At 40.6% G+C, this 19,520-nt stretch overlaps 1 protein-coding gene across 1 annotated transcript in view; it reads right to left on the bottom strand.

The window, feature by feature from the left end:
• Positions 1-412: 412 nt before the first annotated feature.
• Positions 413-19,520, bottom strand: part of NETO1 (neuropilin and tolloid like 1) — a 109,643-nt gene continuing 90,535 nt past the window's right edge. Inside the window, exons 8-11 of the mRNA XM_090037298.1 lie at positions 6,777-6,890; positions 3,829-4,387; positions 2,625-2,699; positions 413-1,793 (exon numbers count right to left, since the gene is read on the bottom strand). Of these exons, the coding sequence (XP_089893424.1) occupies positions 2,639-2,699; positions 3,829-4,387; positions 6,777-6,890 (734 nt within the window). The 3' untranslated portion in view covers positions 413-1,793; positions 2,625-2,638. The remainder of the gene's footprint in view (positions 1,794-2,624; positions 2,700-3,828; positions 4,388-6,776; positions 6,891-19,520) is intronic.

Below are 19,520 nucleotides of genomic sequence, written 5' to 3'. Positions count from 1 at the left end.
CCACCTGCCCAGGTTGAAAACTATGTCAAACTTTTGCAATAATTCTGTGTGAAACAACACATGACCAACTCTTATGATCTTTAGTCAGGCAAAAGTCAAATGGGGTAAACTAAACTACAGGTCTTGCGTTGGGCCATGGAGGTACCAAAGAAACTACATATATATTTTAATTTTTTATATACTCTTCTGGATCATTTAGAATGTACTCACTGTATTTTTTTTTTTTTACTGAATTTAATTATTAAGGATCAGTTTTAATATTAATTACATATCAACATGCATCTTCATTCATGAATTGCAGCTGGTATTACTATATATGCAGTGGTAAGCCATATATCTCCAGAATTAGTCTCGAGCTATAAATTTAATATAACCAACAAAGGTCTGATCTTATACTTCTTAAAAGTGCAACTTCTGGGAAACACTCTTGAAGGCTGTGGAAGTTACATTTCAGCTCGGAGGACAGAATCAATGATTTCTTTTCCCCCATGTTTTTATCCTTTAATTCAATTTAATTAAACCTACCGGTGAAAATCTTTATTTGCTGTGCAAACATTTTAACCTGCTGAAAATTATTTAAGTAAGATGTGTTTTCTTGGTTTGCCTGATTGATTGGCTGGTTGGGGAGAGAGAGAAGGGGATGATTTTAGAGATGTAGTTTGCTAGCCTTGATCTTTAGTTTCTAAAAATTAAACATTGCTAAGTACACAAAACAGACTTGGTCAATTTCCATTGGGTTTTGATTAAGGAAATGAAAACATTACCTTAAAACTCAAGGTAAGAAATCATTATACATTGTTTTATGTACCTTTATATAAAAAGTTACAAGTAGCAAGCATATGACACAAAAAATGGAACAACAACAGCAGTAATTGTGAATGCATGCTTTTTACAATGTATCTAATAAAAGGGATTTTTTGCCAACTCAAATATTCAGTAACATACATGCAGATTATTTTCTCAGTGTCAAATTCAGTCATATTGCTAGATGCTTATCCCAAAACCATTTCTGTTGAAGTGATGATGAATGGCTAAATACCTGATTTCAATAAATTATTCCTGAAATTCAAAATTGGGTATCTTATATTGTAACTAAAAGAGCAGGTACAGAAAAGAGACACAGAGAAGGAGAAGGGGAAGGAGAAGGAGAAGAAGAGCACGTGAAAAGATGGGGAAAGACTAATAATAATAACCATAGTCTTATTGCCATCTATTAAATTTACTCAATACTGTTTGCTGAATTTTATCATGATATGAGAATAGCTGGTCGAATGTCCATAAAACCTCTAGCTGGTGTTTCCGTGGTCGATAGTTTCACATTTCATTGTAGCATGTTCAAAATCACCCAGGAGCGCACTATTCTCAAGCAGTCTATATAATGAAAACAATGTACATATAACAAAATTTCAATGTAAATCACCTTCTTTCACATATCACACAACATACAAATAGTTAACAGAGACATAAAACAGCAACCAAAATAAAACTAAGATAAAAAATAAATCTAGGATAGTCTCAATCAAGAATTAATTTCTTCTTCAAGTTTCCAGTAAATCTCAAAATGTATTTAGAAACTAAGGAGCACTTGGTGGCCAGCAACCAAATTACAAAATAAACATGTTATTGTGCAATGGGAATATCTTGCTGAGGAAGTAAGAAATGTCTGTAATTCTTAGGTTTGGATAAAGGCAGTGGAATGAATTTAGAAACATGTCCACTTTCTTTTGACAGTTGAAATAATTCATTATAGATTTTCCTTTCACAGTTCCCATGTTTGTATAAATAGTTCTTCTCTGAAAACAAAACAAAGTTAAAACATTTTCTCCCCATAAAGGAAAATATAGGTAGACAAATACTTATCTACTTATCACAAAACTATTAAAGCATTTTACACATTTTCCCCTATAAAATGATATATACATATATACACATAGAAACATACATATATACATATATGACATATATAAGTGCCAGTCTGTCATCGGCCTATAATTTCATTATAAAAATTGAGATTATATTTATTCAGGTTAAGTGTCAGTGATAGCAGATTAAAGGAAGTGAACGGCCTAGTAAACCATTTAATTAAAATTAATTGTAAGTGGCAAATATTAAAACTTAAAATTAACGGTATCTCCTTGCCCCACGTCCCACTCCTCTAACACCTCACAATGTTGCATGAATAAAATGAACTGACAGCATATAGTTCCATATCTTTGTGACTAAAATAGGTTAGGCTATGTTTTACATAGCATATCACATGCTGGGACATTTATAAAATTTTATTTTCTCCCACACATACATACACAGACACACAAGTTTAGCACCCAAGCCATGCAAAGCATCTGTCTTCATAGTGTGCTTAAAATGAAGGTTATATTTAGCTATGGAATGATTACAGTACTGTTGAATATGAGAATTTAATAGAGTATAATGTTTAGTTTATAATGTGCAAGTAATCATCAATATGTAATTGCAACTCTCTCAACATTCAAAGCTGATATTTTATATGCAAATTGTTAACTAGCTAGCATACAACTTGGAAACATCAGACATTTCCGTATGTAACAGAATAAAATGGAATGCAACAGATGAAGCATTTGACATTCATTTATATATTTACTTACCTCAAGTTTGTCTTTTAGACCCTAGTTGTGTTGTACTCAGACTCATGTTTGCTTAGAGACCCAATGAGGCAGAACCTGGAATGTTATGGCTATTTCATTCAACATAATAATGTTTGCATAGAAAAAAAAGAAATATATGCATATAGATACTTAATAAACAGTATACCTTGATAATCTGGTCAATGTGTACCAAGTCATTAATACTGGCATGCAAATAGATTAAAATAATTGAAGAATTTTAAAGAGTTAGAGATGCCTTAAATGTGCAAAGAAAATATGGAAAGCATGTAAACAACCACAGGAAGCGCATCAGTAATGCATGCAAGACATACAAATACATATAAAAAGTTTCTGAGTGCTCTTTTCCAAATAAGTGGTTCATAACTGTTTCTGTTTTTCTTTTCTTTTACTTGTAAACTTTTAATCATTCATATTTACAGGCATTCAAGGTGCAATACACAATAAAAATAAATTTCTGTATTAAAAATATCATGCCAGACTCTACTTTTTTAGTGATTAGAAAGACTCTTCTCAATGCCATTTTTATATGTAAATATATAAGAATATTCTATAAGCACTATAATGTCTCATATTCTAAATGATATATATGTATAATAATAATATGACAAGCAGTGAGATTATGGTTAATAACAGAATAGATAGATATTGTAAATGTTTTGAAAATATTGCCATTCACTTTATAGAAAACAAACTTTAATAAGAAAAGGGTTTCCTTATCTCAGAAGTGTTTCTTATTAGTCTGCCATGTATGAAAATAGATAATTATATTTTGCTATTGATTTGGACTCCATTGTTACTGTTGTTGTTATGAGTTGTGGGCAGTACAGAAGGCCACCTCTTAGCTTTAAGGAAACCACATGCATGTAGCTCTTTCAAAAACTTAGATTTTCACAAAATCTTCTTTGGTTAAGTAAAAATTATACCTGCTTTGTGTGTGTGTGTGTGTGTGTGTGTGTGTGTGTGTAAAACAGTAAAAGAAAAAGATAGATTGAAAAAGATAGAAAGACAAAGAGTGTGATGTGAGGGGCTTGAAGAGTAGGGGTAGAGATAAAGAGAGAAAATTTAATGACATAAGCTATAAATAGGAAGAGAAACAAAGAGTAAAGAAAAAAAATGAAGAAAAATATTTGAGGCAATCAAGTCCTTATGTAATAGTCTTCATCAAAAATCTATTGATACTGACCGCTGGACAGCTTTATCATGTCTGGACAGCCTGTGACTTGTAGTTGGTACCTCTTCAATTTCATCTATCTCACACGCATCTGCAGCATCTTGTGAGTAGCTATGCTTCATAACAAGGATATTTCTCCTGTTCATGGGCTGGATGAGAGGCTTTACAGGCTGGGGTTGTATTTCTGTCAAGATAGAAGCATCTCTTGTGCTGAGGTTACTACGGCTTCCCTTAGTGCTAGACAACTGTGATCCACAGTGATGGTCATGAATGCATTTTGAAGATGATCTCCGCAGTTTATGATAATTTTCAAAGTCATCTGCAACATCAGCAAGGTCAGCTGTAGGCCCTGTACCTCTAAGAGTGCATAACTCATAATGAGGAGGCTCAAACACCTCCTGGAATACTGTTTGATCAAAGTCTGTTTTCCTTTGGACAAATTTTTTACGAGGCTGTTTGATCTGTACTATAACAGAGATAATAATGAGGATGATCACAATGCAAGAGGTCACCCCAATTATAGTGCCACTGGTATTGGTAAGTTGATCCAATAGGTTAGCTTTTCTTTTTTCTGTGTGACAGAAGAAAATCACAGTGTTAATCTCCAATTAAAAAATAAACATGATGGTTTTGAGGCCTACCAAGTGGTAAGCAGGATGTAGCCCAAACTCAAGCGTATAAAAGTAATGTCTACTTTCTCAAGCTGCTGCTAAAGTTATCCCCAATCTCCAGTCTACTCCAAAACACATCACAAGTCTGTTACTTGACACTTCTCTTTTGCTTTCCTTCCCCGTCACTAAATATATGTAGTAAGGCATTAGTAGCCTATTTTACTGTGCATTAGAGAATTATGGCAAAAACTGTGCTAATAGGCTTACACACTGTAAAACTGGACTACAGCACATTAAGCATCACTAAAAATACATACACTTTCACTACTATGCATTAGGGCAGCCTCATGGGCATTTAGTTAGTACCTCACATTAGAAGTACTAAATTTAATGCACAGTAGCAAAAGCGTATTAATGAACATGTAGACACGTCCACTGAGAAGTAAGTAAAGTGAAACAGCAGTGGTTTACAGGATTAAAAAAATAACTGGAACTCATCTGAATGCCTAATACTAATGCATTGACTGGAACTGCTGACAGAATTCAAAGATTGAGCTGAATCAGGAGAAAACTGATAAGATTTTCAGAAAAATAATCCCATATAACCCATTACTTGTTTTATCCACCACAAAGTCCATATTCAAGTTAATTAATACAACTCTTCAGAATACCCTTGGCCTAAGCACAAAGGCTGATTACCCTTTATGTAAAACAGATGGCAAGATATCAATCTATCCCTTGGTTAGAAAAACTTTTAAAATATCAGTTTGCTTGGCATTTAAAATCCTCAGAAGACTCCCAGAAACACAATGCAGTTTCATCCCTCTTTATAGCATAATTCTCTGTGGGTTTTTTTCTAATTCATAGATGCCCAGTGAGCTGATGACTGAACTATGAGAGCTGAGGCTAAAGTGGAGGGTTCACACCTCTTTGTAACAGGTCTTTCAGGATTATGATATTTACTATGAAAGTGTGATATAGCCTTAACTTTTAATTCAGCACATTTTTACTGTCCCTTTAATGCATAATAGAGTGACATACAGTTGAAATAAAAACCATTCACACCAAAAAAGTAATACACCTGCTTGCCCAACAAACACTTTCCTTGCAGTCTGTATGATGCTTAGAAGGCAAATTTCAAGTCCTTGTGTTGGTACAGCAGATTGGTATCAGGATCCTCCAACTGACTAATGAAGAACTGGGAAAAGCAGTAGCACCAGATTAAAAAAAGCCCAGCAGCACAGCAATCAGCTTATTTGCTGGATCTGACCAGCAAATCTGCTTCTCTAGTAAGAACTATAATGGTGAATAAATAAACACAGGACCTAATGGAAATGATGCAGCTTCAGCCTGGCATTTGGCAAAAGGAAGATGCAATACTTTCTAGAAACAAATGAGAAGTTAAAGGGTTTTTTCTCACTGATAAAGTAAAAAGGGAAAATTAGACTATTCTTCCCCAATTGTAAGCATAGTTTCTGTGAGGAATATTATTCCTTTTAACTGTTTTGCTGTGTTCTCTTGCAGCACAAGTTCATTTATGGTTTACTTCATTTAACGGCTTGTCAGGATTTTACAGGCTTCAGCAGATTTATAGGCTGGCTGCTAATCCATCTCATTTTGAATTTTTTTTCTTGATTGGTTCCTAAATTTGGCATCTCTCTTGTTTCTAGGAACAAATCTGCAGTAACAGAAAAAGCAAATAGTCTCCATAGCCTGTCATAAGCGTCAGCTAAGTCTTTTCCTCTGAAGGAAACATAGATACGGAATTTTTATTTTTCTTCTTTTTCTTTTTTTTGTTTGAAAGTAGAGAGTGCCACCTGGAAACTATTGTCCAACTTGGTCAGGAATGTCAATGTCTTCATGAACGAAACTTCATGCCTGGTTTACAATGTTAATTCTTGACATTTTAAGTTGACTGGTAGATTATGCGTGGATTTGTCTGCTTGGTACAGGATTTTTCCTGCTGCATCTTGGATTTCAATGTTGTTATTATAGGCAAGAGTCTAAAAACCAGCTGTCTGTTCCTACCAGCTGCCACTTTTAAAGTTATCTATACAAATTTCACCCGTGGAAAACAGACAAAATTCCAAATATATGCAAAGATAGGCTACAGAGTCCAAGAACACGGCAATGGGTCATAACATATATAAGCAAGTCAAAGCAAAAGAAATACTAACAATTTATGCATGTTCACCCACATTTTCACCTGTTTTCTTTCTGTCATTTATTTTTGCTCAATCCTGACCCAATCTGGCACCGGGTTAAAAAGTAATTGGGGATAATGGTGGTCTGTGATCTCAACATCCCTGTATGGTCTTTCATCTCAACAATTCCAATTCTGCTTATTACCTTTGCAGTGGTTTTCATCCCAAGGATACACACAGTTCTGAAGTCCATTGCACACCAATGTGTTATTAATACACATATTACTATGGCAAAAGAATGCGTTGGATTCACAGGGAGCTAAAATAAAATGGAGGAAAACATATGTTAAGTAGCAAATCCTCCAGCACTCTATATTCAAACATATATGAATGATAATGCAACCTTAAATAGTAATGAACGATATGGCATGTGTTTCTCAAGAGCGGTAATGAATACAACTGTTAGGTATATTGCTGATGCAAACCTGAAGACACACGAACAGCTTATTAAACTGTGGTTCATGGTTCACAATCATGTTTAAACTTAGTGAACTCTTGCCACAATTTTTCAATTTTATCGTATCTGCAAAGAATTCAGATTAGAATGTGCAGAAAATCTGTTTTACATAAATACTCGTGCCAGTGAAAGAAGATATCTATCTATGTATGTACTTATGGGAACACTTATTTTCCAAAAGAGATCATACACTTTGGAAATATTTTGATAACAAAGAAAATCCACAAAAAAAATTCACCCTTCTGTTAAAGGTTGAACAAAGATTGAACAGTTTTGCCATAAGGCCCACAAACTGGTAGGATTAGGTCACTAACACAATTAAAGCTGTGGAGTAAAAAGTTGTACTGAAGGCCATAAGCTATTAGTTTGCATAGGCAACCACAATTCCATCATTATGAACTACACGTGGTGATAAAGAAACTATACAACTCAGTTTTTGACAATTTTCAGGTACTGGGATGGCAACAATTCTTCTTCAAAATGACTTAAAATAGTACAAATAAAAGATTTACTCTTACATTTTTAAGATTTTAATCAGTGTTTCATAGCAGTAGCTATATTGACATTCCTTGTATTAAAAGACAGTGCTATCATAATTTTTAAATAGCTGATTTTTAATTAAAGCTGAATGTAATCAATGCTAATGGACTGGTTTAAGCATTTCTTAGAGGTTAAACAACACATAAAGAGTTCAATATAATATTTGAAAGTTGTCAAGTGATCTAATGATTGATTTGATTAATGTGAAAGGGGAACAATAAAGACTTTTGAAAGTCATTTCTCAAGAAAGTATTTGCCCTATGCTGGCATTATTATTATTATTATTAGTAGTAGTAGTAGTAGTAGTATTTTGGTCTTATAGTAATGCAGATGCATAATATTGAAAAAGCTGCATTTTAGGGAATTGTAAAGGGCTGCTTCAGTGACTGCAAATGAGGAACAGATTTATCCTGTAGAACTTAATGGCTTCATATAGCATGTAAAAAAATCCACCTTTAAAAATGTGCCTAAATAAAAATTTCTATAATCGATTATAACAGCTTCTTCAGAGCTGTTACAGTTTAATAAGCAAATAATGAATGTTAACAAAACTTGTACATTTCCCAAATGCATAGTCACCCAGTAGAATATAATAGCTATAATATGTATCTTCAAATTTACTGCATGCATCAAAAGCCACTTAATTATCCAATAGGTTGAAATAGCTCCAACAGAGCTGCTATGGTCTACCAGCAAAACAATACACCTTTTAAACAGCATAAATATGTAACTGGTTGATCATGAATGCTTATTTCCATGATGGCCCTTTAATGGCCTTTTGTGTCAAGTCTCATATTTACTTTTCCTTGTTTTCATCATTTTGTTTCTTTTCAGAAATTAAAATTTGATGCATTTAAACTAACAATAATAACAAAGGTTGAAAACTCAAGATGGATGGTTCACAGGGTCCCTCCAAGACTGGAGGTTTTATTTTTTCTGTTTGCTTCTTTGTAGGTTCCTAAGTATCTCTGTGCATTCTGAATTCATACAAACAATTTCAAAAGCTAGAGTTCAACTAAGTTAAAATTGCTGGTTTTGACTGGCTTTCAGAGAAAACCAGTAAACTAGATCAGCTTCTGTGAAATGTCAGTTCAGTTTGCTCAAAAGCCTGGGAAACCTTCCCCAACTTTCAATTGCCCTTGGCTGAGTTTTTAAGTTTGTTACAAAAAGGTTTATATTCTAAACTACATTAAAACACCATCAAAATTAATCACCACCATGCCCACAACAGATCTTTTTGCAGGAACACACAGCTGCTGATAGGGCACTATACCAGTCAGCACCAATGTGCTAGTACAGCACAGATGCTCTCTCTGTCACTATTGTAAGGAGCCATTAGGAGCTAATCCTGTTTAATACATGATTCAGACCCAGATCCAGTGAGGGGGATCAAGGAATATTGATATTAAGATGAAAGAGGGAGGAATTTTCTTCTTTGAGAGAGAAGTTGTGAGAGACAGTTTTGGAAGGAAAGGAAAGGAAGAAAAAAAAAGGGCTTCACACAGTTTAACACTGAGATAGTGGAACACCCAAGAGGAAACTTAGAATTCTTCTTTGGGGGTATACGAGAAGGGTGGATGAAAGTAGATTGACAAGGTTCTTTGGGTGAATCTGATATCTTTTGTTAGACCAACTTAAATAATAAAAGATATCAGATTCACCCAAAGAACCTTATCTGCCTATGTCCTTAGACCAAAGCGGCTACAACCTACACCCCTGAAAGTAGATTAAATTACCCAGCAAAGGCATCCAAAGGGAGGATAACAAGGACAGAAGACTGAGGGATGCCACAAGAGAGGGAGAGGAAGGAAAAGAGATGCCACTAGGGAAAACTGTGATAGAGTATCATTGAGTCAGAAAAGCCAGGGGAGCAGAGCTGTAGACACTCCAGCAGGACAAAGTATTAAGAGAGGATTTTGCAAAATGTAACAGAAAGTATTGTAAGGAGGTTTATGTAGAAGACATGTTTAAATATGGCAAGAAGAACGTAGTTACTGATGACTGCAGTGAAGGCCAAGCAATGAGGCATTCAAGTTGGGTTGGTGGAGTGAACAGTGCACATCCAAAGCCTCAAAAAGCTTAGAAGGGAAAGGGAAGAGTGGAGCAAAAGTTTCTTTAGGCAGAGGGAGCAAGAACATACTGGGAAGTAAACATGAACTCAGATAAGAATAAGTGTCTGTTGATATAAGAAAAAGTATTTGAGCACTGGTACAATAAAGCCATGGGCTAGATTAGTAAGGAAGCATCACAACTTCAGACTGAGTAAACAGGAAGATGTCAACAATAGTCAGGAAAAGAAATGAAACCCATTCTTAAATAAATAAATAAAAATGTGAATAAGCACTGCCTACATATTACTTACACTAGTTCCAAGAGGTGATCCCCTAAAGTTTGTGGTTAGATAAAACAATAAATCAATTAATCTTCAGGATTTTTTAATTAATAGTTCTCATGTGAATGGAGCAAAGCAGCAAGCAAGATTGAAAGTTCATCGGTCCTCTAGCACACAAAGAAAATTAGCTCCAATGTGCCTTTTGCAATTTAAAGCGATAATTCAATGAGACAGAAGAGGGTCTTCTGGGCCTTGCTCAAGAATGAAGGCTGCAAGACAGTAGTGGAACAGACTCAAACAGAATGAGTTTAAGATGTCACCAACTGAATAGAGTGGAGAGATGTGGCTGATCATAATACTTCCTGAAGAAGTCTGCACAAAATGGAGAAAGAGGCCGGAATAAGGGAGATGGTAGGTTGCAGGGCTTGGTTTTAGAAATTAACCTAAACTTCAAACATTTTCATGCCTATGACCACAAATATTAAAGCAAATGGTAAATCCAGGGGATAAGCCGATTGTTCACAAAAGGTAGATTTTGATAACGTAAGACAGTCAAACTTGCCCATTCAATTCCACCAAACTATTACTGATTCAAATAGGTAAAATCAAAATGAAGACATTTCTTCATAATAAAGTGACAACTTTGAGAAGCAAATTATGGGATAACATCCAGAATGTTCCACAGACCTCTGAAATCAGAAATCTTTTTCCAGCAAAAACACTGAATACGGTATGACTCTTGGGGAACACTGAGAAGGTTGGACCACTTTTTCAAAAATGTGGGGGAAACTCCAATTCCAGTGATTTTTGGAAGGTATGGGGACACAGCTCCAAACCTGGAACTGTCCCAGAAAATTTGGGATGGTTGGTTACTTTACTTTATTATTGGATCAAAACCTTTGCCAACTTCTGCCATGCCCCAAAGCAGTTTTGAATGGGTATCTCTGAAGATACTGACTAGATGAGAAATGAATCAACAACATATTTCAGCACAATGAACATATTATAAATATGATTATGCATATTATTGAATATGCAATATTAACACATTTACTCAAATATAAGATGACCCTGATTATAAGATGCCCCCCCATAATTAGATTCTACATATGAAAAAATTATAAATTTGATTTTATTTTCCAATTATAGAATCTAATTATTAGAGGTTTGCTTCAAAATTGTCCCACTGCTACAGCAGGGAAAATAAATCTGCGGGGTCAGATTTAACCCCTTTATTTGTTATTCCCCAACTTCTTCTCCCTCTAGCTCCTTCCCCCCGGCCTTACTGTTAGATCCTGTTTTTTGTAAGTACATGAAAGTGAGAAGCAAATTTGAAAAAACTGACCTTGAAAAAAAAAATCTGTAGTCATTTGCATAAGTTACACATACACTTAGCTCTTATAGAATTGATGCACATTATCTTTTTTAAAACTGCTGAAAGTTTAGCACAGATATTGCATAAACACATTTTTAAGTATCACTTGGGCACCTATCTATATGTAAGATAGCCAGGAGCAGTGGGGAGAGGAAGGACACAAGCACACGTGTGTCTTACACACACATGTGCCCCCTTACCAGATGTGGAGTAGAGGTGAGAGCAGCAGCGGCAGCAGAGGCAAACGGAGCAGCAGCAGGGGCAGCAGCACCTGATCCCCCTAAGGTAAGTGGGGCAGAGGAACCGAAGCAGCTGAGCCGGATCCGGAGGGGAAGCCCCCCGGATCCCTCTTAGCTGAGCTGGTAGGGAGCCACGCAAACAGAGCATGCAAACAGACACGTTCTGTAAGAGTGCACCGGCGTTTGCATCGGAGGGTGAGCAGGAAGGGCCCAGAGGCTGACTCCTGCAAGTGCAGGGCAGAGGCACTGCATCCAGCTAGAAACAGGCAGCAACTCCTATGATGGTCTTGACACAGAGTGCTACCAAGGCCCCTGCCCGGGGTGTGTGGCCTTCCCAGGGCTTGTCTGAGGCCTCCACTCAGACAGAGCCCATGGAGGGGCTGGCATCCCCCAACCCCCTGGCCTGCGGGATCTGCCCAGCAAGGCCTGGGAGGGCAGGGACTGGGGACCCCCACACCTGTCCTGCAGGCGTTAGGGTCCTGGAGGTGCAGGTGAGGGAGCTCCAGGAGGAGGTTAGCAGGCTGAGGGGAATCCGAGAGGCAGAGGAGGAAACTGACAGATATTTTCTTTCCCTGCAGGGTTGTATGACCAAGGAGGATGCACCTCAAGATGAGCCCTCCAGTGCTAAGTGGCAGACGGTCACCTCCCGTGCCAGGGCTGCTCGTAACATGGCAGCACCAGTTCCTCCAGTCCAGCTGGAGAACAGGTATGAGGCCCTGGCAGCCCTGGAGGAGGAGGAAGGAGACGACAAAACCGGGGAGGAGGCAACTCCACGTTCACCGCGTCCCATGCAAGCTGAAGGAGACAAGCAGGCCAGGAGGAGAAAGCATCATTGACAATTCCATCCTGAGAGGTACGGAGGGCCCCATCTGTCACCGGGACCCCTCGGCATGCAAAGTCTACTGCCTACCTGGAGCAAGGATTCAGGACGTGAAAGGGATGCTCTAGACCATAATCCAGCCCACCGATTATTATCCCATGGTCCTAGTCCATGTGGGCACTAATGATGCGGCCAGGAGCACCCCCAATCACCTGATGGAGGACTACCATGCTCTGGGGTGCGTGCTGAAAGAGATGGGCGCACAGGTGTTTTTCTCTTCTATCCTGCCAATGAGGACGAGGCAGATGGCATGAAACGTGCATCGTGGAGACCAACTGGTGGCTACAGGAATGGTGCTTCGAGGCGGGCTTTGGCTTCCTCAGCCATGACTGGCACATCATGACGAGAGACATACTTGGATGGGATGGGCTCCACCTTTCCCCTAAAGGTAAGCATGTGTTCTCTTCTAGGTTGGCGGACCTCCTCCGGCGGGCTTTAAACTAGGCTTATCGGGGGAAGGGGAAGATGAGGGCGGAGGAAACATCAGATTGCCAGACCAAACAACACCCACAACTACAGCCCAGCCCAGACCAATGAGCAAAACAAGCAAACAAGTAAGCAATGGGGGCCAGGCCAATGCTGGGACTAGGGAGACAGTACACACATCCACAGAAGGCCTCAAATGCCTCACACAAATGCTCGTAGCATGGGAAACAAGCAGGAGGAACTCACTCTCCTGATGGCTGACACCAGCCCGGACATAGTGGGGATCACGGAAACGTGGTGGGACTCTATGCTTGACTGGGCGGTGAATGTCAAGGGCTATAGGTTGTACAGGAGGGACAGGATAGGAAGGAGAGGTGGGGGCGTGGCACTCTATATCAAGGAGGAATACATATCCTAGTCAATTAGCAAGGAGTCAGAGGAGGGGCACTCTGAGGTGCTTTGGGTTAGAGTACAAGGCAGTCGAGGGGAGAGAGACTTATCGGTGGGGATCTACTACAGACCTCCCAACCAGGGAGAAGAGCTTGACCAGGAATTCTTAGGTCAGTTCACAGAGGTAGTGAAGGCTAAAGATGTGGTAGTCATGGGGGACCTGAACTTCCTGGACATCTGCTGGGAGGAGCAGTCAGCCAGGTCTGACTGCTCATGTAGGTTCTTAAACAGAGTGCAGGACCTCCATCTAACCCAGGAGGTGCACAGCCCCACCAGGGGGGACGCCTTGTTGGACCTAGTGCTGGCCACAGGTGATGACTTGGTGAGGGGGCTGTGGGTGCTCGACCGCCTGAGCGACAGTGATCACTGCCTGCTGGAATTTACCATCCAGCGCAAGGTGGTGAAGGCATGCAGTAAGGCAGCAGCCCTAGATTTCAGGAGGGCAAACTTCAACGAGCTAAGGAGGATAGTTGGGGATGTGTTGAGGTTCCAGAGGGGAGGGGAGCCAGATGTCCAAGGAGAGTGGTCGCTCCTTAAGGAAGCGATCCTCCAAGCCCAAAGGAAGATAATCCCAATGAGGATCAAAGGGACAAGGAGAGCACACAAACCTCCATGGCTCACCAAAAGCAGCCGGGAATGTCTCCTTGCTAAAAAGGAGGCGTATACCCAATGGAAAGAAGGGGTCATCACCAGGGAGGACTATTCTGCAGTCGGTCGGGGATGTAGAGGGGCAGTTAGGAAGGCCAAGGCAGAGATGGAATTAGGACTATCTTCTCAAATTAAGGACAATAAGAAGTCCTTTTTTAAATACATAGGGGGCAAAAAGAAGGTCCCAGGTAACATAGGGCCCTTGCAGGACATGTTGGGAAATTTGGTCGTCACACCAGATGACAAAGTTAACATGTTTAACGATTTCTTTGCCTCCGTCTTCCTAAGTAGGGACCAGAACAGCCACCTCCCTGCAGGGCCCCCCTTGGGCCCCAGGGGAGGCACACCTGGGACAAAGGTTAGCGAGGACCTAGTTAGGGAGCTTCTGGAGGGGTTGGACATATTCAAGTCAGCCAGCCCAGATGATCTCCACCCTAGAGTTCTAAAGAAATTGGCCAAGGCCATTGCAGGACCCCTGGCATGGCTTTATGAGCACTTGTGGTGCTCTGGTGAGGTGCTGGAGGACTGGAAGAGGGCCAACGTGGTTCCCATCTTCAAGAAAGGGAGGAAGGAGGACCCAGGAAACTATAGGCCAGTTAGTCTTACCTTGATCCTAGGCAAGCTGTTTGAGAAAATTATGCTGGCACACATCCATGAGGGGCCAGCAGGGGATTGCATGCTTAGGGGCAACCAACACAGGTTCATCAGTGGCAGGTTCTGTCAGACCAACCTGGTGGCCTTCTATGATCAGATTACCAGATCATTAGATGCAGGTGTAGCAGTGGACATAGTCTTCCTGGACTTCCAGAAGGCTTTCGACACTGTCTCTCACCCCGTTCTCATTAAGAAACTGGGGGGCTGTGGTGTCGACACCTACACAATCAAATGGGTCGCCAACTGGCTGGAGGGCCACACCCAGAGGGTGGTAGTGGTTGGGTCCTTCTCAACCTGGAAGGACGTGGGCAGTGGGGTTCCGCAGGGCTCAGTCCTTGGGCCCGCACTGTTCAACATCTTCATCAGCGATTTGGACGAGGGGGTAAAAAGCACCGTGTTCAAATTTTCTGATGACACTAAGATGTGGGGGGATGTGGGCACACTGGAAAGAAGCATCAGGCTACAATCAGACCTAGACAGGTTGCAAGGGCGGGCGGATGTGAATAGGATGGGATTCAACACAGATAAGTGCAAGGTGATGCACCTTGGGAGGAACAACCAGCACCATACCCACAGGTTGGGGAATTCCCCTCTTGTCAGCACAAAGGCGGAAAAGGATCTTGGAGTCATCATTGACTCCAAGATGAACATGGGCCGGCAGTGTGGGGAGGCAGTCAGGAAGGCCAACCGTACCTTGTCATGCATCCACAAATGCATCTCAAGCAGGTTCAAAGAGGTGATCCTCCCCCTCTATGCAGCAGTGGTCAGGCTGCAGTTCTGGGTGCCGCACTTCAAGAGAGATGTGGACAGCATGGAGAGGGTCCAGAGGAGGGCCACTCGTATGATCAAGGGTCAGCAGGGCAGGCCTTATGAGGAGAGGCTACGGGACCTGAACCTGTTTAGCCTCCACAAGAGAAGGTTAAGGGGGGACCTTGTGGCCTGCTACAAACTGATCAGGGGGGATCAGCAGGTATTGGGGGAGTCCTTGTTCCCCCGTGTGCTGCCAGGAGTGACCAGGAATAACGGTCACAAGCTGGCGGAGGGTAAGTTTAGATTAGATATTAGGAGGTGCTACTTCACAGTCAGGGCGGCTAGGGCCTGGAACCAGCTTCCAGGGGAAGTGGTGCAGGCTCCTAGCCTGGGGATTTTTAAAAGGAAGTTAGATGAGCACCTTGCCGGGGTCATCTGACCCCGGTGCTCTTTCCTGCCAAGGCAGGGGGTCGGACTAGATGATCTACCTAGGTCCCTTCTGACTCTAGCTACTATGAAACTATGAAACTATGATCAGGGGTCAGCAGGGCAGGCCCTATGAGGAGAGGCTATGGGACCTGAACCTGTTCAGCCTCCAAAAGAGAAGGCCGAGGGGAATCTGGTGGCCTGTTATAAACTAGTCAGGGGGGATTAGCAGGCATTGGGGGAGTCACTATTCTGCCATGCACTGCCAAGAGTGACCAGGCATAACAGTCACAAGCTGGCAGAGGGCAGGTTTAGGTTAGATATCAGGAAGTGCTACTTCATGGTCAGGGCGGCTAGGATCTGGAACCAACTTCCAAGAGAAGTGGTTCTGGCTCCTACCCTGGGGGTTTTTAAGAGGAGGTTGGATGAACATCTTGCTGGGGTCATTTGACCCCAGTATTATTTCATGCCATGGCAGGGGGTCGGACTAGATGATCTACTCAGGTCCCTTCCGGCCCTAGAAACTATGAAACTATAATATAAACTAGGCATGATATTAGTCTAAAGTCAGAATGCTCAGGATTTACCATATAGTTCATTGCGATGGGTCCCAACAGTTAACAGCATTTCAAGCCATGGTGACCCCACAGCTCAGCACTTTTCAGTGTGTGTGTATATACTCCAGATACTCCACAACAAAGACCCGTGTGCTAATTAGCCCCCAACTCATGACTAGAACTGGGTGTTCTTGTCATGACTCCTGGGATTCTTCAAAAATTATATGCAGATGAAGTACATGGTAACTTTGGCCAACTTCACCTCGTGGAGGGGAGAGCTATACTAATCATATGTGACAGTCTGAGAGAGGGGGCAATGGAAGGATTCTGGGTGAACTGTTTGAGGCCTCATTTCATCATGTTTGCCAGGCAGTTAAGCCTGGTGAAGAAACAGGAATTGTTGGAAATGGAAAAGGAAGGTACAGCTCAAGTGTGGGAATGAAGAAGTCAAATGAATACAATGCAGTGGCTCACCATGACTTGAAAGAGACCTGGGGCTGAGGAGGAGTTCACTCAATGGGTACTACCATACATCTTATTCAGATGGATTGTACCAAGCTATTCTCTTTTGATAGGTTCCCATCACTAGATTTGTCCAATATAGGCCATGTATTCTATAGTCATGTTCAGTGTTGGCTGTGTTTAACTAACTGCACAGTTGGTTTCAATTACTGAGCACATGCTGCTTTAATTTCAGTTCAAAGACAGACTCTATATTTAATGTGGTTTCCTTGTATGTGAATGTAAGACAATTGCCTTTTTACCTCATGTTGATTGGGAGAGAGGGGGGAACCTCATTTTGGATTCAAGTGAATGTGGCATTTTAATGGCTTTAAATCATTTCCTTTTTTTAACTTTAGAAATATTAGAAAGATAAGTACATTATAGTTTCAATTAATGAACCAGGTAAAGGCCAACTTTAAAACTAGCTAATCCTTGTATTTTCCCTACCTTGTATTAGAATTTTTACTTATTATTTCCCTGCAGTATTATAGCATGCATTTTGCTTTATGCATATAGAAAATCTATATTTTCAAATTTGGCTGACTGTATTGCAAATGTTAGACACAAGATGGTGCCCAAACACAAGTGGACATGTAATATCTCAATGTTCTAATCTATCAACCTGAAGAAGGCACTTTTTTTGTCAGAAAGCTTGTCTAAATTGGTCCAATGAAAGATATCACCAAAAAAACCTAGCTTCTCACCTATTTCCTGAACTATCATGCTTCTGACAACACCTTCCAAACCTACTTTCTAATATAGGATTATGAATGGACAGAAATAGTGGAGTATCAAATAACCTCCTGCAGGATCAGGATTTTTTTTTATGTCTAGTATATCAAAATATGCAAATTTAACACTACTTCAATTAAATAAATTGAAAATATTTTATTTTTTCTGATGTTAGAAATTACATAACAATTTCTATAAATTGTTGAGGCAGACTTTAGTGATACCAGGTTCCAAAGCAGCCCAAGTCAAACTACTAAGAATCTATGGTCTCAATTCCTACCGGAAGTTTTAGCACTGGATTTTGGCTCTGTCATTTGCAATTTCAAACTATTACTATTTATTTTAAAGCCATCTAAAATTAAGGCAGAAAAAAACAAGGACCCTAGTCCATCTCAACTGAGCAGAAAGCGTTCAAGTGCTGTCTCTTCTCTCCTGTTCAAGTTCCTTAAAATCCATTAATGTATCTACTTTGGTAACACTTAGTCATCTTACTCTTAAGATTGAGCACAAAAAAGAGAAAGGAGGAAGAGGACCTATGTATCTTTTCTGCAAGCAGTTTCTCAGGGACTTGATCAGGGTGGCATAACCTTCAGAATTACACTTCAATAGAGTACCTAGAGGTGAGACAGCTGGGCCCCAGCACACAGTGCTGGCTTGGGCCCCTGGTAAATGTTACACTTAAGACATGATTGAGTAGTCTGTTTATAGCAACTAAAATAGTAACCCAGCCACATATTTGGTTAATTAGGGTGCCACAAAGAGGGAAACCATCCACAAACATATTACACAAAAAAACGTGTAGTGTTTTTGTGGTTGGTTTCCATCAGTCCTACATTGAAAGCATGGCAGTATAAGGAGCACTGAGATCACCAACAGGCCCTAGAAAGCAGTTGGTTATCAGCTACATTCAGGATTGCACCAGGGCTTGAACCAGCACCTGTGTGGTCCCTGCCAGCTGATGATTAGATGATTGTTGGCCAGATCCAGGACAACACTAGAACTCTAACTGGTCACAATGTGGCCCCTGCTGGCTGACAATCAACTGGCTCTGGGACTGCACCAGGGACCCAGAGCTGATCAAAAAGCAGGTGATCATTGACCGACTCCAGGGTCTGCACTACAGCCAGTTGGAGTCCTGGTTCAGTCCCAGAGCCAACTGATAATTCCTTGTGTAGGGAACCCAGATTTCAATTTTTCAGTGCAGGAGAAGCCTGGAATCATGATCCTCTGGAATGGCAAGTAGGACATGACTTGATTCTGAGACCAATCCCAAAATTGCATATCTTGCCACACACGTGGCATGGCAGGATGCTATTGCTGGGATCAGGAAGCAGATTCCATCATGCTTTTAAATGAATATCTGTCAGTAGTCTTAGAGGACTCTGCATCTCTTTTGTAGCAGCAGCAGTGACAGCAGATGCAGGCAGACTGCTTGGCATGAATAGCAGCTGGGAGGATCACTGAGGTAGATAAAAGGGTACTATCTCTATCTCCTCCTTTCTTCTGTTCTGCCTTTCTCTCATGTCTCAGGTAAGTGCTTTAACTACCAGGCTCTAAAGTCGGTGTCTGTTGTTGGAGCTGTTCTATTTTGTATAATTAATTATTTATTTAGCCCCCAAAAGAAAGATGATTTGCCTGAAAAACTAGTTGCCTGGAAACCTAGTTTTAATACTGTGGCCAGGAGGAGGCAGACAAGGGCTTCACCTTGGATCTCACACATCCCAGATGTGCTCATTAGGCTATTCACTATTCTGGGATCTCTTTCCCTTTCCAACTCTCATTCTTTTCATGAGAGAAAAAATAAAAAAACCCAACAAAAAACAGAAAGAAAAACAACATTGAGGGGTTGGTTTTATCTGGGGAATTTTGAACTGGACTTTTTTTTTTCCTTTTGGTATTTCAAAAAGGTTTCCTGGACA

Source organism: Crocodylus siamensis, chromosome 3, assembly GCF_052110815.1.
Source record: "Crocodylus siamensis isolate JL-2025a chromosome 3, ASM5211081v1, whole genome shotgun sequence".
Taxonomy (NCBI): domain Eukaryota; kingdom Metazoa; phylum Chordata; order Crocodylia; family Crocodylidae; genus Crocodylus; species Crocodylus siamensis.
The sequence above is the reverse complement of the archived record's forward strand: the minus strand, read 5'-3'. Positions and strand labels throughout refer to the sequence as shown.